General features: G+C 41.4%; 1 protein-coding gene across 1 annotated transcript in view; it reads right to left on the reverse strand.

Annotated features, from left to right (window-relative positions):
- Positions 1-16,619, reverse strand: part of LOC137036102 (uncharacterized) — an 81,524-nt gene extending 64,905 nt beyond the window's left edge. The window contains exons 1-4 of the mRNA XM_067410071.1: positions 16,552-16,619; positions 10,815-10,975; positions 1,952-2,067; positions 526-582 (exon numbers count right to left, since the gene is read on the reverse strand). Of these exons, the coding sequence (XP_067266172.1) occupies positions 526-582; positions 1,952-2,067; positions 10,815-10,975; positions 16,552-16,563 (346 nt within the window). The 5' untranslated portion in view covers positions 16,564-16,619. The remainder of the gene's footprint in view (positions 1-525; positions 583-1,951; positions 2,068-10,814; positions 10,976-16,551) is intronic.
- Positions 16,620-22,718: the final 6,099 nt, after the last annotated feature.

Here is a 22,718-nt window from a genome sequence, read left to right on the forward strand (position 1 = left end):
TTTTTTTTTTTTTATAATGGAATGAATCAATACTAAACTGTTGCCAGTAATTTACTGTTAATTGTACAGATCTTTACTGTAATCTACTTTACTATCTACTGTAAAAAAAATACCATGCACTAAATTAAAACTCCAGTTTACTCATTTTATTAGCAGAAACCACCTTAAATTGTATAACTGCCATTTCAATTTATGATCTAATATTTATAATGTGTTAATGAGAGCCCACTATTTTTATTTTATTTATTTTTTTTTTCAAATAGATTTTAATCACTGGATCTGCAACAACAAAATAAAGCAACATGCTGCATATCATCAATGTTTCTTGGTCTTCTCCTGATGGACTGAAGCTCAGGCTCTACTCTTCAGCACAATGGTGACCCACAAAACTCAATTTTACGGTTAACTACTGGCAACAGTGTTGTCAGAATATAACTGGATTATTATTTTTTTAAACTTGTAAAAATATTTTGTGTACACACAGCTCAGCACAAACATTAAAATCATTGAAGTGAGAAAACTTACCAGGCTGGACTTCAGGAATGAACATTCCATGGAACAAATGAGAGAACGGACCATAACCTGAAAGGACCAAAAAGCCCAGTCAACATGTGAGATCATGTGATGATCAAAGTGACATCACATAGTTCTCATACTGTGACACTCACAGTGTAATATGTGAGCTCATTGTGAATTCAAAATGTTAAGCAGGTTTAGAGGAGGTTGTTCAAATATTGGTCACTGGGGGGGACATTCTAATTCCTGTTTCTCAACTGACATTAAGCTACAGGCTTATATTAAATCAACTGAAATAAAAGAAGACATTACATTTCTCAGGATCAGAAGAGGAGGATTAAACAACTCAACAAACAGCATTATCAGCTTCACTTATTAATAACCAATCTTACTTTATTTCTGTCAGATGTCTACAGAAGTTCTTATTGAGAATTAATAGAGGTTTAGATGTTAATATTTTGTTTCGTTTGATGTTACCATCATGGTGATTGCTTTAGTTGGGCTCTTGACCCCTGACTTTTTAACATTATATATTCTCTGGCTGCTGAAACTGTGTTTGTTTACTATGTAGTTAAAGTCCATGTAAAGTCAATTCTGAGAATTGTTTCTAAACTCATTATCAATGTTTCAGATGTATTGCTGAAATAGATTAAAAAGACTGTAAACTATACTGTTTTGAATTGTGGAGTTAAACAGTTTTAAAGGATTAGTTCACTTTCAAATTAAAATGTCCTGATAATTTAAACACCCTCATGTCATCCAAGATGTTAATGTCTTTCTTTCTTCAGTCAAAAAGAAATTAAGAAAATAAATTATTATTTTTCTATATAGTGGACTTCAATGGCCTCCAAACGGTTGAAGGTCAAAATGTCAGTTTCAGTACAGCTTCAAAGAGCTCTGCATGATCCCAAATGAGGAATAAGGGTCTTATCTAGAGAAATCATCAATCATTTAAAAAAAATAAAATAAATAAATAAACAAAAAAATATATACGTTTTAACAATAAATGCTCATCTTGCACTAGCTCTCTTCTTCTTCTCTATTAGAATTCCGGCAGTGTAGACACTGCTAAGTGTATTACTCCTCAGGTCAAAGATTGAACTAAATGTTTATATACTTGCACTAGCATATTGTATATGACAATTTAGTTTAGACTTTGATAGGTTGATTCTTGTCACATGGCCTGCGGTGCGCTTGCGGCATTCTGAAAAGTTGAAAAAATTTCATCTTGATGGGCCTGGATAACGCACTGAATGCGCGTTGCAACCGCGTTGCTTCCATTATGAGCGATATATTTCAAATAACTGACTTGCACATGGAAAAGACACAGTCACTTCCATGCACACTTGCCATCTTCACTCCTACTTGAACACTTGGGTCAAATATTAGATATAAATCATGTAAGTAGACAAAAGCTCATGTTAGTGCTACTCACCCAAGTCATGACACAGAGCAGCAATTTGGACACACAGGATATCCTGATTGGTTATGTTGAGCTCTGGCTGATTCACAAGTAGATTCTTGACCAGACGACCTGCTAAATACGCCACACTAACACACAAACAAAGAATATCCATTTTTTAAAGGAACAAAGGTCTAGCTTTCGCATTAACTGATTCATTGATTTACATTAGTTGTTTCATAGGCAAGGGTTCCCATTCAGTCGGTCACATTCGTTGTACGTCGGACAGACCGACGAATAGGAATCTCGCTAGAAAGGCCAATCTACTTCGAATGTAACTAAAATGAGCCAATGCACATTGGCATGCAATCATATACATCAGCTGCTCTCCTCGCAGCGCGGGTATATAATGAGCAGCAGGTGCATTGCATCTTCAGTAGGGCTGCACGATATATCGCATGCGATTGTCACGCGCATTTCGTCAGTAAAGCCGGTTCCCTGATTACCGCTAAATCGCCATCACCTGCTTCCAAATGGAGCGGCATTTAATAGACAGAGCCGTAGTTCACTGATAAGCCACGCAATATCGCGTTCATATCGCAGATGAATCGCCTTCGATAATGAACGCGATATTGCGTGGTTTGTCAGTGATCTACGGCTCTGTCTATTAAATGCCGCTCCATTTGGAAGCAGGTGATGGCGATTTAGCGGTAATCAGGGAACCGGCTTTACTGACGAAATGCGCGTGACAATCGCATGCAATATATCGTGCAGCCCTAATCTTCATCTTTTCGCTTTAGAGCTGAACAGTGTTTGTTCCTGTTCTCTGCAAGCTAGTGTCTGCTAGAAGATGAGTCAAGCTTTTTGGATGAACTTCTCTTTTTTCTGAGTGCGGGCGAACAGCACAGCAGTGGGGTCGAAGTCCTCTCTTTATTTTCTGTTTTTTGTTTCGTTTGCCATTATTGAGCAAATGGCTGTTTTGACAGCATCAAAAGTCTGTTCTCACGGCCGGTACGGTGCACTTTTCGCTGAAAAGACCAAGGCCAAGGCACTCTAATGCATGAGGGTAGTTCTGAGCCGGGGTTGAGCTGCGCTTGTTGACTAACCGTGATCAAGTCACAGCGCAGACCCTCGGCCAGACGATGTCCACCTCAGTGGTCCAGAAGCACCCCCTGGCTTACCTTGTGAGGTGTGAGAGGTTGTCAAGCTAAATTGAGTTCCTCTTGGGCCACCCCTCAGTCTGCTCGTCGCCAAGGGTGTCGTTCCCTGCAAAAAAAACTCTCCGGCCCAGCCTGCTCTACTGTGTCCGTTGTGGGGAGGTGACACCTCCCATCTCTGCTGCTGTTTAAGTGGTTGGTGAGAAAATCACCCCTGAGACGGGCGACCCAGAGATGGGTGGGGCTGCTCTTTCCACCCCCCGGAGGAGGGCTGGGTGGTAAATCCTTTTATTGGGTTTGTTTCTGTTCCGCTGCTGGACCAACAGCCAGTGGTACCCAAACTTCCAAAAAAAAAAAAAAAAAAGAGCAGTCCCTCCATCTCCAGGTCTGAAGAGGGCTTGGAGAGCAGTGGGAGGAGAAAAACCTCACCACTCTCATCCCCCTCTTCTTTCGCCAGCGGACAGCAGCGAGCAGCGGGTAGACAAAGCCTTGACTGCTCCCTCTGTCCACCAGTGGAACCAGGTAAGTGTTGCCCAGCACACTGTGACGCAGCTTCGGGCCGCCTCGCAAAGAGCCCCACGAGCCGCGTCCCTGTGTTCCACCTCGCTGCCCCACTGCAGGTACGCCAGTGGTCCCTTTGGTCCCACTTGTACGGTCTCTGCGAGCCTGGTTAGTGCGCTCCCCAGTCCGTCTCGCTGTCTCATTTGGACCATCAGGCTCGGCTATGTGATTTTAGTTCGCCCGCCGTCCCCCCAAGTTCAGGGGCGTCCTCTTCACTACAGTGAAAGATGTCGATGCCACTATCTTGCGTGCGGAGATCGCAGTCCTACTGTCAAAGGACGTGATAGAGCCGGTCCCTCCAGCCGATATGAGGTCAGGGTTCTACAGTCCCTACTTCATTGTACCCAAGAAGAGCAGTGGGTTACGACCTATCCTGGATCTGCGAGTCTTGAATCGGAGCCTTCACAAGCTACCGTTCAAGATGCTCACGCAGAAACGCATTTTCGAATGCATCCGTCCCCAGGATTGGTTTGCAGCGATCGACCTGAAGGATGCGTACTTTCATGTCTCGATTCTTCCGCGACACAGGCCATTCCTGCGTTCGTATTCGAAGGATGAGCATATCAGTACAGAGTCCTACCCTTCGGCTGGCCCTGTCTCCCCGTGTCTTCACGAAAGTCATGGAGTGAGCCCTTGTTCCCATGAGAGAACGGGGTCTTCGCATCCTCAACTATCTCGATGACTGGCTCATTCTAGTCTCGGGATCAGTTGTGCGAACACAGGGATTTGGTGCTCAGACACCTCAGTTGGGGCTTCAGGTCAACTGGGAAAAGAGCAAACTCGCCTCGTTGCAGAGGATCTCTTTTCTCGGTATGGAGTTGGATTCGGTCGAACAGATAGCACGCCTCACAGAGGAACGTGCTCATTCAGTGTTGAACTACCTGAATACGTTCAACGGCAGTACAGCGGTCCCACTAAAATACTTTCAGAGGCTCCTGGGGCATATGGCGGCCGCAGCGGCTGTAACACCGCTCGGTCTGCTTCATACGAGACCGCTTCAACACTGGCTTCACGGCCGAGTCCTGAGATGGGCGTGGCAACGCGGCACGTTCCGGGTGGCAATCATTCAGGAGTGTCGCCAAGCCTTCAGCCCGTGGTCGGACCCCTTGTTTCTTCGGGCAGGAGTGCCCCTAGAACAGGTGTCCCGGCATGCTGTGGTTTTCACAGATGCCTCAACCACCGGCTGGGGTGCCACATACAACGGGCTTGCAGTTTCAGGGGTTTGGACGGGACCCCATCTGCAGTGGCACATCAACTGCCTCGAGTTGCTTGCAGTGCGCCTTGCTCTGAGCTGCCTCAAAGGGCCGCTACGGGGCAAGCATGTACTGGTCCGTACGGACAACACTGCGACCGTTGCGTACATCAACCATCAAGGTGGTCTACGCTCTCGTCGCATGTCACAACCTGCCCACCATCTCCTCCTGTGGAGTCGGAAGCATCTGAGGTCGCTTCGCGCTATTCATGTTCCCGGTGTGCTCAACCGTGTGGCCGACGAGCTCTCACGAGCTGCACTGCCGGGAGAATGGCGACTCCACTCCCAGGTGGTCCAGCTGATCTGGAGAGAGTTCGGAGAGCCTCAGGTAGACCTATTTGCCTCACCAGAAACCTCTCACTGCCAGTTGTTTTACTCTCTGACCGAGGGAACACTCGGGATAGACGCACTGGCACACAGCTGGCCCCGGGGCCTGAGCAGATATGTGTTTCCCCCAGTGAGCCTACTTGCACATACACTGTGCAAAGTCAGGGAGGACGAGGAGCAGGTCCTACTAGTTGTGCCCTATTGGCCCAACCGGACCTGGTTCCCAGAACTCTCACTTCTTGTGACAGCCCCTCCCTGGCCCATTCCTCTGAGGAAGGACCTCTGGAAACTCCATGTCTAGTCCCTGGACGGGACGCGGAGGTTCTAGGTGACTTACCCCCCCGAGGTACTTAACACCATCACTTCGGCACGTGCACCGTCTACAAGACGTGCTTACGCCTCAAAGTGGAACCTGTTCGTCGAGTGGTGTTCTTCTCGCTGAGAAGACGCACGAAGATGCTCGATCAGAGTCGTGCTGTCCTTCTTGCAGCAAGGGTTGGAGCGTAGGCTGTCCCCCTCCACCCTCAAAGTCCACACTGCTGCTATCTCCGCTTACCACGACCACATAGATGGCAAAACTGTTGGTCAGCACGACCTGGTCATCAGGTTCCTTAGGGGGGCGAGACGGTTAAATCCTCCTCGACCTCCCTCCATACCCTCTTGGGACCTTGCTCTGGTGCTTCGAGCACTTCAGATTGCTCCCTTTGAGCCCTTGCAATCAGCAGACTTTGCAGAAAGCCTCCGTAACTTCGAGCAGCTTCGGGCCGCCTCGCAAAGAGCTCCCCGAGCCGCGTCCCTGTGTTCCACCTCGCTGCCCCACTGCAGGTACGCCGGTGGTCCCTTTGGTCCCACTTGTACAGTCTCTGCGAGCCTGGTTAGTGCGCTCCCCAGTCCGTCTCGCTGGCTCATTTGGACCATCAGGCTCGGCTATGTGATTTTAGTTCGCCCGGCGTCCCCCCAAGTTCAAGGGCGTCCTCTTCACTACAGTGAAAGATGTCGATGCCACTATCTTGCGTGCGGAGATCGCAGTCCTACTGTCAAAGGACGTGATAGAGCCAGTCCCTCCAGCCGATATGAGGTCAGGGTTCTACAGTCCTTACTTCATTGTACCCAAGAAGAGCAGTGGGTTACGACCTATCCTGGATCTGCGAGTCTTGAATCGGAGCCTTCACAAGCTACCGTTCAAGATGCTCACGCAGAAACGCATTTTCGAATGCATCCGTCCCCAGGATTGGTTTGCAGCGATCGACCTGAAGGATGCGTACTTTCATGTCTCGATTCTTCCGCGACACAGGCCATTCCTGCGTTCGTGTTCGAAGGATGAGCATATCAGTACAGAGTCCTACCCTTCGGCTGGCCCTGTCTCCCCGTGTCTTCACGAAAGTCATGGAGTGAGCCCTTGTTCCCATGAGAGAACGGGGTCTTCGCATCCTCAACTATCTCGATGACTGGCTCATTCTAGTCTCGGGATCAGTTGTGCGAACACAGGGATTTGGTGCTCAGACACCTCAGTTGGGGCTTCAGGTCAACTGGGAAAAGAGCAAACTCGCCTCGGTGCAGAGGATCTCTTTTCTCGGTATGGAGCTGGATTCGGTCGAACAGATAGCACGCCTCACAGAGGAACGTGCTCATTCAGTGTTGAACTACCTGAATACGTTCAACGGCAGTACAGCGGTCCCACTAAAATACTTTCTGAGGCTCCTGGGGCATATGGCGGCCGCAGCGGCTGTAAAACCGCTCGGTCTGCTTCATACGAGACCGCTTCAACACTGGCTTCACGGCCGAGTCCTGAGATGGGCGTGGCAACGCGGCACGTTCCGGGTGGCAATCATTCAGGAGTGTCGCCAAGCCTTCAGCCCGTGGTCGGACCCCTTGTTTCTTCGGGCAGGAGTGCCCCTAGAACAGGTGTCCCGGCATGCTGTGGTTTTCACAGATGCCTCAACCACCGGCTGGGGTGCCACATACAACGGGCTTGCAGTTTCAGGGGTTTGGACGGGACCCCATCTGCAGTGGCACATCAACTGCCTCGAGTTGCTTGCAGTGCGCCTTGCTCTGAGCTGCCTCAAAGGGCCGCTACGGGGCAAGCATGTACTAGTCCGTACGGACAACACTGTGACCGTTGCGTACATCAACCATCAAGGTGGTCTACGCTCTCGTCGCATGTCACAACCTGCCCACCATCTCCTCCTGTGGAGTCGGAAGCATCTGAGGTCGCTTCGCGCCATTCATGTTCCCGGTGTGCTCAACCGTGTGGCCGACGAGCTCTCATGAGCTGCACTGCCGGGAGAATGGCGACTCCACTCCCAGGTGGTCCAGCTGATCTGGAGAGAGTTCGGAGAGGCTCAGGTAGACCTATTTGCCTCACCAGAAACCTCTCACTGCCAGTTGTTTTACTCTCTGACCGAGGGAACACTCAGGACAGACGCACTGGCACACAGCTGGCCCCGGGGCCTGAGCAGATATGCGTTTCCCCCAGTGAGCCTACTTGCACATACACTGTGCAAAGTCAGGGAGGACGAGGAGCAGGTCCTACTAGTTGTGCCCTATTGGCCCAACCGGACCTGGTTCCCAGAACTCTCACTCCTTGTGACAGCCCTTCCCTGGCCCATTCCTCTGAGGAAGGACCTCTGGAAACTCCATGTCTGGTCCCTGGACGGGACGCGGAGGTTCTAGGTGACTTACCCCCCCGAGGTACTTAACACCATCACTTCGGCACGTGCACCGTCTACAAGACGTGCTTACGCCTCAAAGTGGAACCTGTTCGTCGAGTGGTGTTCTTCTCGCCGAGAAGACGCCCGAAGATGCTCGATCAGAGTCGTGCTGTCCTTCTTGCAGCAAGGGTTGGAGCGTAGGCTGTCCCCCTCCACCCTCAAAGTCCACACTGCTGCTATCTCCGCTTACCACGACCACATAGATGGCAAAACTGATGGTCAGCACGACCTGGTCATCAGGTTCCTTAGGGGGGCGAGACGGTTAAATCCTCCTCGACCTCCCTCCATACCCTCTTGGGACCTTGCTCTGGTGCTTCGAGCACTTCAGATTGCTCCCTTTGAGCCCTTGCAATCAGCAGACTTTGCAGAAAGCCTCCGTAACTTCGAGCAGCTTCGGGCCGCCTCGCAAAGAGCTCCCCGAGCCGCGTCCCTGTGTTCCACCTTGCTGCCCCACTGCAGGTACGCCGGTGGTCCCTTTGTTCCCGCTTGTACGGTCTCTGCGAGCCTGGTTAGCGCGCTCCCCAGTCCGTCTTGCTGGCTCATTTGGACCATCAGGCTCGGCTATGCGATTTTAGTTCGCCCGGCGTCCCCCCAAGTTCAGGAGCATCCTCTTCACTACAGTGAAAGATGTCGATGCCCCTATCTTGCGTGCAGAGATCGCAGTCCTACTGTCGAAGGACGTGATAGAGCCGGTCCCTCCAGCCGATATGAGGTCAGGGTTCTACAGTCCCTACTTCATTGTACCCAAGAAGAGCAGTGGGTTACAACCTATCCTGGATCTGCGAGTCTTGAATCGGAGCCTTCACAAGCTACCGTTCAAGATGCTCACGCAGAAATGCATTTTCGAATGCATCCGTCCCCAGAATGGGTTTGCAGCAATCGATCTGAAGGATGCGTACTTTCATGTCAAAGTCCACACTGCTGCTATCTCTGCTTACCACAACCACATAGATGGCAAAACTGGTCAGCACGACCTGGTCATCAGGTTCCTTAGGGGGGCGAGACGGTTAAATCCTCCTCAACCTCCCTCCATACCCTCTTGGGACCTTGCTCTGGTGCTTCAAGCACTTCAGATTGCTCCCTTTGAGCCCTTGCAATCAGCAGACTTTGCAGAAAGATTCTGTCTCTGAAGACTTTGCTGCTGGTTGCATTGGCCTCCATCAAGAGGGTAGGGGACCTGCAGTCATTTTCGGTCGACGAATCGTGCCTAGAGTTCGGGCCGGGTGACAGCCACATGGTACTGAGACCCCAGCCTGGCTATGTGCCCAAGGTTCCTACCACTCCCTTCAGGGACCAGGTAGTGAGCCTGCAAGCGCTGCCCTCGGAGGAGGCAGACCCAGCCCTGGCTTTGCTCTGTCTAGTTTGCGCCTTGCGACTGTACGTATACAGAACTCAAAGCTTCAGGACCTCAAACCAGCTCTTTGTCTGTTACGGAGGCCAGCAGAAGGGAAAGGCTGTCTCCAAGCAGAGGATGGCCCACTGGATAGTGGATGCCATTGCCCTGGCTTACCAAGCTCAGAGCATGCCCTGCCCGCTCAGGTTGCATGCTCACTCCACGAGAGGTGTCGCATCCTCCTGGGCTCCTGGTTCGTGGCGCCTCACTAACAGACATTTGTAGAGCTGCGGGCTGGGCAACACCGAACACGTTCGCTAGATACTATAGCCTTCGTGTCGAGCCGGTCTCCTCCCGTGTTCTCGCCTCAGGTCAGAAGCACGGAGAGGCCCCGGCTTAGTGTCGGCTTGCTGCGCTACATGCGCTCTTTTGCTCCAGAGAGTCCCTACGGGCAGACCCTGTTGAGTCCTCTGGTTACCCTTCGGCAGCCGTCGTGGCGGAACGTCTGGCGCCAGGCGTATACTCCGTTGTATCCTTGAGAACCGGATTTAGGCTGGGTTCCATATGTGTGACCCTACGGGGATCCCATATGGTTTTTTCCACAGTTGCTCCTAAACGAAGCCTGTGTCTTTCCCTCTGGGAGAACCCATCTCTCATCGAGTTGGAGTCACCCCAGTTCTTCCATATGTTGTACAACCTACAAGGTTAGTCCATGTGTACTTCTCCAAATAACTCCTTCGGGGAAGGATGTGGCTTCCACAGCGTTCCTTTTCTAATGAAAGGTTACGTTTTCCCAGCGTTATCCAATAGTCTCACCGAATGGGTTTGGGAACAGCAGTGATCGACTCTCTCTGTGTTAGCCCTGTCCCACCGTCCTCAGGCAAGGGGGTATAGGTGGCTTACAACAGAGCGCTGGAAGAGGGCAACTCCTGTGGCATTTTGGTAGGGATTCCTATTCGTCGGTCTGTCCAACGTACGTCAAACATGACCGACTGAATGGGAATGTCTCGGTTACAAAGGTAACTCTCGTTCCCTGAAGGAGGGAGCAGAGACGTATGTCCCGTCGCCACAGTCGCTGTACCCCACTGATGCTGCGGTCTAACCTGTTCGGCTCCTCAGCAAAAACCTGAAGATGCAACGCACCTGCTGCTCATTATATACCCGCGCTGCGAGGAGAGCAGCTGATGCATATGATTGCATGCCAATGTGCATTGGCTCATTTTAGTTACACTCAAAGTAGATTGGCCTCTCTAGCGAGATTCCTATTCGTTGGTCTGTCCGACGTACGTCTCCATTCCCTCCTTCTGGGAACGAGGATTACCTTTGTAACTGAGACGTTATCATGTCTGTCTAGTATAATTACTGAATAAACACTAAGGAAGCTTTCTTTTTCTATTTTTATATTACAATCAGGCCTATACTTAAAATTGTTTCACAATTAATTGAATTATGAACTAAGAGAGGAGTCAATTTTATGTTTACAAGTAGCATTCTAGGATTCAGTGATTCTTGCTTGAGAGGAGACCAAAATGAAATAAGAACATTTCCAGATTACCCAATGGAGTGTTCGAAGCGAGTGTGAGAAGCGCCTGGATACACCAGATATTTTGTCCCCAGCTGTTTGAGGTGTCGGAGTCTCTGAAACTGAGGAGTGTCAATAATCTTCACCAGCAGGGGGTGCAGCTCAATGTGACCATGAATGGGGTCGTTGAAAATCTACAATGAATCAAAAATATTTTTACTTTCTCATAATATAAAATATATCTAACACTGTGTTCTGTGCTGTTTACAAACAGTGCTTTAACAAAACATCTGTCAATTGAACTAAAAATAAAATGCAGATTATCAAATCAAAAAAGACAGCAATGCCTCATTTCCACCGATGGTACAGTGCAGTTCAGTACGGTACGCAATTTTTGCTGTTTCCATTGTCAGAAGTTGTGAATGATTACGTAATGCAGCAGAAGATCACAACGGTGCGACACCTGTCAGCTAAGAACAGGAATCTGAGGCTACAGTTTGCATGGGCTTACCATAATTGGATAACAGAAGATTGGAAAAATGTTGCCTGGTCAGGATGCTTTGCTCCTGTCTGATTGATAGCTCCTGTCTATCTCACTGCTGAATAGTTTGCATCTGTAGCTCTGTGTAGCTTTGATTTGAGTCTTTATTTAATATCATTCATTGTTGTTTATATTGCTAAATATAACTTTTTCAACACCATATACAATATTGCATAACATTAATCTGACATTGACATGTGAGATTATTTGTTATTATTGACGTTGGCATGATGTCCAACTTCACCTGTCGGAGATCAATATAATTAATATTAAAGAGGTGTGTGAACTTGCAAGTACGATGTAATTTGCTCTTGCCCCCTGCCTGTTCGCCGGAGTGATGAGATACTTAGCAGACTGTCATCACTCAATGGCTGGCTGTCTAAGTGGTGTCAGCAGAATAATGTAGGGTTCATGGACAATTGGAAAAGTTTTTGAGGCAGACATGACCTGTTGAAAAGAGATGGTATCCATCCCGCACTTTTTTCTAGTAATATGGAACATAGCTTTGTGAGATTATTACGCAGTGGGCGAAGCTAAAGCACGCCCAGCTTTTGCATAGCGAAGCTAACAATGGTCAGCTAAACAAATGTTGGTAACACTTTACATTAAGGTTCCCTTTGAAAAGGGTTTATAAAGGTGTTTTGTTAATGAATAATACGTTTATATAAGTTCATATAAATCATTGATAAGCAGTTATAACTGTATAAATACAAAGGCCGACTTTTTATACCTGCCAAATAGTGAGCCGTTTTTAACTCACATGATATAAATTCTTAATAAATATAATTATTCACACTTATTTAACTCAAAACCAGATTTCTGGTTTATTTCATGATGCAGCAAAAATTGACTATCATAATTCGACTGAAGTGTTGTTGTATTTGTGCTTTTCTTATTAATATCTCATGACCATGTTTTTTTTACCATGTTGCTAACCAGAAGTTTCTGTCTTACCCATGATACTCTGCAAAAAGTTCATGATGCCTAAGCTTAAATAAAACATAAGAGCACAACTATAACTTGATGAGATATTAATAGTGAAAAATGTAATTCCAGTATTAGTTACCTGTGAACACATGTGAACCATGTATTCATGAGTTATAAACATTAATAACCTGTGAAAGTGAACACATGTGAACCATTTAATCATGAGTTATAAATATTATATGCACCTAAATATGTTTTTTTTTTTTTTAACAATTGTGTAAATCAGTGGTTCCCAATCTTGGTTCTGTAGGCACCCCAACACTGCATATTTTGCATGTCTCCTTTCTCTGACACACCCTTTTCAGGTCTTGGAGTCTCTACTAATGAGCTGATGACCTGGATCAGGTGGGTTTGATTAAGGAGACATGCAAAATGTATTGGGAACCACTGGTGTAAATCATTAAATCAATGACCGAATGCACCATTACAGAACATTAGGATATAAATATGCAATCAATAATTATTTTGAATATCATAATAAAGGCCACTGTAACTTGAGTATTTGGTTTTCGTCATCCATACTTGCAGTACCTGCCTTGGTGCAAACACAGCGATTACTCATATAATATAAACACTTGAAAAACTGTCTGCGATGTCACCTCAGTTAGCTTACCCATCAAATCAGCAACCATACAATTTCAAATTCATGATTCACCTGTGTTCACTTTACATTAAGGTTCACTTTCACAGGTTATTAATGTTCATAACTCATGAATAAATGGTTCACCTGTGTTCACTTTACATTAAGGTTCATTTTTACAGAGTGGCTATATTTGTTTAGAGTTCTTTTTTAAGAATTAACAGGTTTAAATGTTGATGTTTTATTGAAAATGTGCATTTCCTTAAGTTGGGCAGTTAGTGCTGGAGTTACTACGGGTGTGTTTTTCTGCAGAGTCATGTCTCTTTGGGTGGTGTATCCCTGGTGAGAAGCCTGTTAACCATGTTTCCTTTGTGGTACTTTTAAGCCAGGATAGGAGTACGGCGGCTTAGAAAGCCTTGTTATATAAGGAGGTACCCCTACAGGATGTGGTTTGCGGCAGGCTGGTCCTCTCTGCTGACATTCATAAGGTTTTACAACCTGGACCTGGGTGTTGCCCCGGCGAGCGTGGATAACTGACTTCGACAAAGGCGCAGTACAACTTTTGGTCCCACTTTATATTAACTACTATGTACTTGCATAAAAAATATGTACAATGTACTTATTGGGTTCATATTAAATTGCAAAAGACTTTTGCTGCTATTGAGGAGGGATACAGGTAAGGTTAAGGAAAGCTTTGGCAGTATGGGTAGGTTTAAGGGTAGGGGTAAGGGTTAAGGGATGGGCCAACAGTGTTATTATAAATGTAATTATAGAAATTAATTACAGATGTAATTACATGCAGGTGTTTTTAAAATATAAGTAAAATGTAAAAACATGTATGTACACAATAAGTGCATTGTATCAAATGTAGTGTTGGGCGGTATTCCGGTTCATATGGTATACCAGTTTTAATTTCGGGACCGATATGACTGTTTGAAAAACCGCCATACCGGTGTGTAGCTTAAATAGCTGCTGTATCTATTCAGTAGCCATGAAGCGCAATGTAGAGTGTATAGAGAGCAGACTATTAACTGCATACCCTTCTTACACTTATGGAAACAACTTTATTACACAACAATAAATAACTCACAAAACTAATTCTCTTTAATACTGCACATACCATGCAGAGCCAAATGATTTCCGCGATGCAGAAAACACAGATAAAATCACAGAATCAACAAATAGAACTTACTGTATAAAGCGGAACGTCACAGAATTTAGCAATTTTTGGATTAATAAATCAAAAGTAGGGCTGTACAATGAATCAGATATCGATACGGACTAGTGTCTGTGAATATTAAAGCTAAAAATGAATATAGCTATAAAATATACAATCGAGTGTACTTCGATTAATAGAGATAATAGCCTAATAATAATAATAATAATAATAACACTGTTTATTAAAACACAAACCTTAAAGTTCTTCATTGAAATTACAGATATTGCACAGTAAAAAATGTAGCCTACTTATTAATATTATTAAATTCAATTAATTTGATTTTGTTTTAAACTAAATTGTTAGCTTTATAATTTTATTTATTTCATTTTTTATTTGTTCTTACAATGTTTATTTGCATCGAACATCCATTGAATGTTTATTTGCATCGAACCCCTAGAATCTTAAAAAGAAAAATGATACAGATTTTTGGTCATACCGCCCAGCACTAATCAAATGATTAATTTAAATATAAGTAGCCTACATAGTAGTTAAGGCCACTTAATATAAAGTGGGACCCACTTTTTTCTATATTCTACCAGACATCGGGGGGCAGTGTCATCAACAGGACATTTGCTGGGCATGATCGGAGAAGAAACATAGTGCATCCACCATTGCAACATAGTTTGGAAGATACACTAAACAAGAATCTAACATGATGGAGAAGGATATGCTTCTAAGTTTACTCATCTTGGAAGAAGTTTCTCTTTGTTTCAAGCGTGTTGTTTTTGAATCGCTCTTCAAAAAGATGGCGCTCGTCATGCAGATGGCGCACGAACACAGATGGCCTAAGTATACCCAGGGCTTAAGTATGGAGATTATGGAAGAACATCACACAAGAACATGTGCTCAGACATTACACTATTCCTCAATAGCTGGCCTCAAAGAGCACGGTTATGGGGCGATTCCTAAGTTGGAAGAGACACTAGTGAGCTCTCTTTCCCCTCAGTCTGCATATATATATATATATATATATATATATATATATATATATATATATATATATATATATATATATATACAATGTACTTAAGTATTGAAAGTACAAGTACATGTAAAATACAAAAGGAGCAAATAAAATTAAAAAAATATTATTAAAAACTGTTCTATACACAGTTTGAGCAGCAAGATTGTGTTCAGTTTTAACTCTTTCTTACATTTTATTTCTTTGAATTAAAAATGTTTATTTTAATTTTTAAATATAAAAAATACTAATATATTAATTATACATTGATCTTTCATGTTAATTAATAATGCATTATAAATAATGTAATAATGTACATTTTAACTTTTAAATGTTAAAATGTAAATGTTGAAATTAAAAATGAACAATAATTTTATTAACCTTATTTATTTAAAAATGGACTCTTATTGTAGTGTTACCATTTCAAATAAATCCAAACAGTCATGCTTAAAAATTACCATCTTTACACACAAAGGCATAGCATGGGTTTATTATATGTATACTTTTACACATTATTTGCCTCTAATTTAGAAAACCTGACGATTATCAAATCAAAATATGTGTTACAGTGCTGATAAAAAAGAACTGAATAAATCTCATACTGTATAATGACAGCGCACTTTTCTCAGCTGCTCCAGCAAATGATGCAACCCGGAAAATGAAACAAACTGTGGTTGTGCGAGCACTGGTTTGCACATGCTTGCTTGCAATCTGTGTTCTTCTGACTTTATTTTGTAGTAAGTAATGAAAATGCTTTGGGAAAATGTATCGGAGTAAAAGTATACATTTTATTTAGGAAATGTAGAGGAGTAAAAGTAAAAGTTGACAGAAATATAAAAACTCAAAGTACAGATTCTTCCAAAAAATACTCAAGTACTGTAATGACTCTATTATTACTTCGTTACATTGCACCACTGGTGTTAACTTTAAAAAGTTGGATTTTACAAACACAAATGACCTAATAAGTAATACTAGTGGAAGTCATCAGTATGGTAATAAAAAGTCTTACAAAGGGAACATGGCACTGTTACACAGTACAGTAAACATATGCTGGTTAATCATTTTGTTTTGTTCTATTTTGTGTTTGTTTTATCTGAAATGATACAGTGAAGTGTCTAAGTGGATATGCGATCTAAACAGTAAGCATTTTGTGTACCTAGTTTAAAACCTAAGAACATTAACAAGATGATGCATCCTGTTTCATCCTACTGAAATAATTTCATTTACTTGTGAATAAAAACTGACAAATGACAGTGCAATTGTTTTTAATAGCAATAAACAGCGATTTATCAGTGAAACATTAAGCACTACACTAGAACAGTTTTCATAATGCCAAGTAATGCCACAGGGCTGTAAAATGATGACAGCTAGGCTCCAAACAAATACATACAAAATGTTCAAAATCAGCACATTTGGTTTTCACTATATTATCCTGACTTTTGCCATGAGTTTGATGTAAGGTGTTAAGAATTGACTACTTACTTCATTTGCCATTTTGTGAGGTTTATGCTATGAAGCAAAGGGTGATATTCATCCGCTCTGTCTTGTGAAGATTGTGAAATTCTCTTCTGGTTTAAATGGCCACACCCGCTTTTTTTTTTTCTTTTTTTTCTAGAAACGAAACTTATCTTTCATAATCACACCCAAATCCTAAAGCTCTGTTAGCACAATACTTTTTATTACACAGATTTTTGTTATATATATTGTGGTTATTATTTTATATATATATATATGAAAAAATGAACATTTGAATGTTGTTACATTGAATGGACATTCTAAGGCAGTGATATTAACAGACCAAACTCAGTAAACACCATACTAATAAAGTATAGCAAAAAGATGAGGCCAGAATATGAATGCAATTCGTTTAATTAGCCTACACGTTGCGTTTTCATCCCATAGGAAACCGTTATAAAGAAAAAGCCTTTAACATCGCTTAATTTTTTTTCTTTTTTTTCTGTAGCCTATAGGCTGCTTTATTAGTGTGGTGTTTACCAAGTTTGGTGCTCGGTCGGTATCCTACTTCAAAAACATCACCAAAGTAAGTCAAACTGTTCTATTAATGAATTAATTTCTTATTAATTATATTGTGTACTCGTTGGCTTAAAGTTTAAACTTAAGGTTTGGACTTTTTATTGCTTATTAGATCGGTATTGAATCGTAATGTTAGTTATGTCTTATGTTAGCAGAGGGCACGCTAACACGCAGACGATCCAGAACTGCGGTCAAGTGGGCCGCGCGTCGAAAATACACGGTCAAGCCAGCCGCTCTTTTTTTTAGTTTGCGCGTCTATTCCTGCACTTACGGTATGGGTGCTGGAAACGGTCTAAATGCATTTAAAGACGGCAGTTTCCTTTATACTCTTGCAGTTAACCGTAAAAAGGGCAATAACATAAAGAGACATCAGATAAGTTATTTTTATATAAAAATATATATACTTTTATATACTTTATTTTATTGTAATTTAATGTTTGTATATGCTATATATCATATATTAATGTTAATGTTAATAGTAATGGTAATAATTATGAACCATTAATTAATTTTAATGTTTTATGTATATTATACAGTAATTATTATATAGTATGAATATTAATTAATGTTAATATTAATGTGTATATATATATATATATATATATATATATATATATATATATATATATATATATATATATATATATATATATTGTAATTAGTACCTTTATAGGTTAGCTCATTTTGTCAACTGATATTTATTCAGGGTCACCCTGGCTATTACTGTACTCTTTTTCATATCATTTTACTGTACAGTTTGGGAGAAAATTAAAGTCAAACTCACCCCCACTATCAAAGTGCATTTTAGCACTTGCACTGTGGCCCATATTCAAACACTCATAAAAATATTTTCTTTATAGGTAAGCTCATTCTGTCAACTGATATTTATTCAGGGTCACGCTGGCTATTACTGTACTTATTTTCATACCATTTTACTGTACAGTTTGGGAGAAAATTAAAGTCAAACTCACCCATAATATCAAAGTGCATTCAAGCACTTGCACTGTAGCCCATTTTCAAACACTCATAAAAATCTTTTCTTTATAGGTTAGCTCATTCTGTCAACTGATATTTATTCAGAGTCACACTGGCTATTACTGTACTTATTTTCATACCATTTTACTGTACAGTTTGGGAGAAAATTAAAGTCAAACTCACCCCCACTATCAAAGTGCATTTTAGCACTTGCACTGTGGCCCATATTCAAACACTCATAAAAATATTTTCTTTATAGGTAAGCTCATTCTGTCAACTGATATTTATTCAGGGTCACGCTGGCTATTACCGTACTTATTTTCATACCATTTTACTGTACAGTTTGGGAGAAAATTAAAGTCAAACTCACCCATAATATCAAAGTGCATTCAAGCACTTGCACTGTAGCCCATTTTCAAACACTCATAAAAATCTTTTCTTTATAGGTTAGCTCATTCTGTCAACTGATATTTATTCAGGGTCATGCTGGCTATTACTGTACTTATTTTCATATCATTTTACTGTACAGTTTGGGAGAAAATTAAAGTCAAACTCACCCCCACTATCAAAGTGCATTTTAGCACTTGCACTGTGGCCCATATTCAAACACTCATAAAAATATTTTCTTTATAGGTAAGCTCATTCTGTCAACTGATATTTATTTAGGGTCACGCTGGCTATTACCGTACTTATTTTCATACCATTTTACTGTACAGTTTGGGAGAAAATTAAAGTCAAACTCACCCATAATATCAAAGTGCATTCAAGCACTTGCACTGTAGCCCATTTTCAAACACTCATAAAAATCTTTTCTTTATAGGTTAGCTCATTCTGTCAACTGATATTTATTCAGGGCCACGCTGGCTATTACTGTACTTATTTTCATATCATTTTACTGTACAGTTTGGGAGAAAATTAAAGTCAAACTCACCCACAATATCAAAGTTCATTTTGACACTTCCACCTTGGTCCATTTTCAAACACTCATAAAAATCTTTTTTTTATAGGTTAGCTCATTCTGTCAACTTATATTTATTCAGGGTCACACTGGCTATTACTGTACTCATTTTCATATCATTTTACTGTACAGTTTGGGAGAAAATTAAAGTCAAACTCACCCATAATATCAAAGTGCCTTCAAGCACTTGCACTGTAGCCCATATTCAAACACTCATAAAAATCTTTTCTTTATAGGTTAGCTCATTCTGTCAACTGATATTTATTCAGGGTCACACTGGCTATTACTGTACTTATTTTCATACCATTTTACTGTACAGTTTGGGAGAATATTAAAGTCAAACTCACCCATAATATCAAAGTGCATTCAAGCACTTGCACTGTAGCCCATTTTCAAACACTCATACAAATCTTTTCTTTATAGGTTAGCTCATTCTGTCAACTGATATTTATTCAGGGTCATGCTGGCTATTACTGTACTTATTTTCATATCATTTTACTGTACAGTTTGGGAGAAAATTAAAGTCAAACTCACCCATAATATCAAAGTGCATTTAAGCACTTGCACTGTAGCCCATTTTCAAACACACATAAAAATCTTTTCTTTATAGGTTAGCTCATTCTGTCAACTGATATTTATTCAGGGTCACGCTGGCTATTACTGTACTTATTTTCATATCATTTTACTGTACAGTTTGGGAGAAAATTAAAGTCAAACTCACCCACAATATCAAAGTGCATTTTAGCACTTGCACTGTGGCCCATATTCAAACACTCATAAAAATATTTTCTTTATAGGTAAGCTCATTCTGTCAACTGATATTTATTCAGGGTCACGCTGGCTATTACCGTACTTATTTTCATACCATTTTACTGTACAGTTTGGGAGAAAATTAAAGTCAAACTCACCCATAATATCAAAGTGCATTCAAGCACTTGCACTGTAGCCCATTTTCAAACACTCATAAAAATATTTTCTTTATAGGTTAGCTCATTCTGTCAACTGATATTTATTCAGGGTCACACTGGCTATTACTGTACTTATTTTCATACCATTTTACTGTACAGTTTGGGAGAAAATTAAAGTCAAACTCACCCATAATATCAAAGTGCATTTAAGCACTTGCACTGTAGCCCATTTTCAAAGACTCATAAAAATCTTTTCTTTATAGGTTAGCCCATTCTGTCAACTGATATTTATTCAGGGTCACGCTGGCTATTACTGTACTTATTTTCATACCATTTTACTGTACAGTTTGGGAGAAAATTAAAGTCAAACTCACCCATAATATCAAAGTGCATTCAAGCACTTGCACTGTAGCCCATTTTCAAACACTCATAAAAATCTTTTCTTTATAGGTTAGCTCATTCTGTCAACTGATATTTATTCAGGGCCACGCTGGCTATTACTGTACTTATTTTCATATCATTTTACTGTACAGTTTGGGAGAAAATTAAAGTCAAACTCACCCACAATATCAAAGTTCATTTTATCACTTCCACCTTGGTCCATTTTCAAACACTCATAAAAAACTTTTTTATAGGTTAGCTCATTCTGTCAACTTATATTTATTCAGGGTCACACTGGCTATTACCGTACTTATTTTCATACCATTTTACTGTACAGTTTGGGAGAAAATTAAAGTCAAACTCACCCATAATATCAAAGTGCCTTCAAGCACTTGCACTGTAGCCCATATTCAAACACTCATAAAAATCTTTTCTTTATAGGTTAGCTCATTCTGTCAACTGATATTTATTCAGGGTCACACTGGCTATTACTGTACTTATTTTCATACCATTTTACTGTACAGTTTGGGAGAAAATTAAAGTCAAACTCACCCATAATATCAAAGTGCATTTAAGCACTTGCACTGTAGCCCATTTTCAAATACTCATAAAAATCTTTTCTTTATAGGTTAGCTCATTCTGTCAACTGATATTTATTCAGGGTCACGCTGGCTATTACTGTACTTATTTTCATACCATTTTACTGTACAGTTTGGGAGAAAATTAAAGTCAAACTCACCCATAATATCAAAGTGCATTTCAAGCACTTGAACTGTAGCCCATTTTCAAACACTCATAAAAATCTTTTCTTTATAGGTTAGCTCATTCTGTCAACTGATATTTATTCAGGGTCATGCTGGCTATTACTGTACTTATTTTCATATCATTTTACTGTACAGTTTGGGAGAAAATTAAAGTCAAACTCACCCATAATATCAAAGTGCATTTTAGCACTTGCACTGTAGCCCATTTTCAAACACTCATAAAAATATTTTCTTTATAGGTTAGCTCATTCTGTCAACTGATATTTATTCAGGGTCACGCTGGCTATTACTGTACTTATTTTCATATCATTTTACTGTACAGTTTGGGAGAAAATTAAAGTCAAACTCACCCACAATATCAAAGTGCATTTTAGCACTTGCACTGTGGCCCATATTCAAACACTCATAAAAATATTTTCTTTATAGGTAAGCTCATTCTGTCAACTGATATTTATTCAGGGTCACGCTGGCTATTACCGTACTTATTTTCATACCATTTTACTGTACAGTTTGGGAGAAAATTAAAGTCAAACTCACCCATAATATCAAAGTGCATTCAAGCACTTGCACTGTAGCCCATTTTCAAACACTCATAAAAATATTTTCTTTATAGGTAAGCTCATTCTGTCAACTGATATTTATTCAGGGTCATGCTGGCTATTACTGTACTTATTTTCATATCATTTTACTGTACAGTTTGGGAGAAAATTAAAGTCAAACTCACCCCCACTATCAAAGTGCATTTTAGCACTTGCACTGTGGCCCATATTCAAACACTCATAAAAATATTTTCTTTATAGGTAAGCTCATTCTGTCAACTGATATTTATTTAGGGTCACGCTGGCTATTACCGTACTTATTTTCATACCATTTTACTGTACAGTTTGGGAGAAAATTAAAGTCAAACTCACCCATAATATCAAAGTGCATTCAAGCACTTGCACTGTAGCCCATTTTCAAACACTCATAAAAATCTTTTCTTTATAGGTTAGCTCATTCTGTCAACTGATATTTATTCAGGGTCACGCTGGCTATTACCGTACTTATTTTCATACCATTTTACTGTACAGTTTGGGAGAAAATTAAAGTCAAACTCACCCATAATATCAAAGTGCCTTCAAGCACTTGCACTGTAGCCCATATTCAAACACTCATAAAAATCTTTTCTTTATAGGTTAGCTCATTCTGTCAACTGATATTTATTCAGGGTCACACTGGCTATTACTGTACTTATTTTCATACCATTTTACTGTACAGTTTGGGAGAAAATTAAAGTCAAACTCACCCATAATATCAAAGTGCATTTAAGCACTTGCACTGTAGCCCATTTTCAAATACTCATAAAAATCTTTTCTTTATAGGTTAGCTCATTCTGTCAACTGATATTTATTCAGGGTCACGCTGGCTATTACTGTACTTATTTTCATATCATTTTACTGTACAGTTTGGGAGAAAATTAAAGTCAAACTCACCCACAATATCAAAGTTCATTTTATCACTTCCACCGTGGTCCATTTTCAAACACTCATAAAAATCTTTTTTGTATAGGTTAGCTCATTCTGTCAACTGATATTTATTCAGGGTCATGCTGGCTATTACCGTACTTATTTTCATACCATTTTACTGTAC

The sequence above is a fragment of the Chanodichthys erythropterus genome, chromosome 14 (genome assembly GCF_024489055.1).
Source record: "Chanodichthys erythropterus isolate Z2021 chromosome 14, ASM2448905v1, whole genome shotgun sequence".
Taxonomy (NCBI): domain Eukaryota; kingdom Metazoa; phylum Chordata; class Actinopteri; order Cypriniformes; family Xenocyprididae; genus Chanodichthys; species Chanodichthys erythropterus.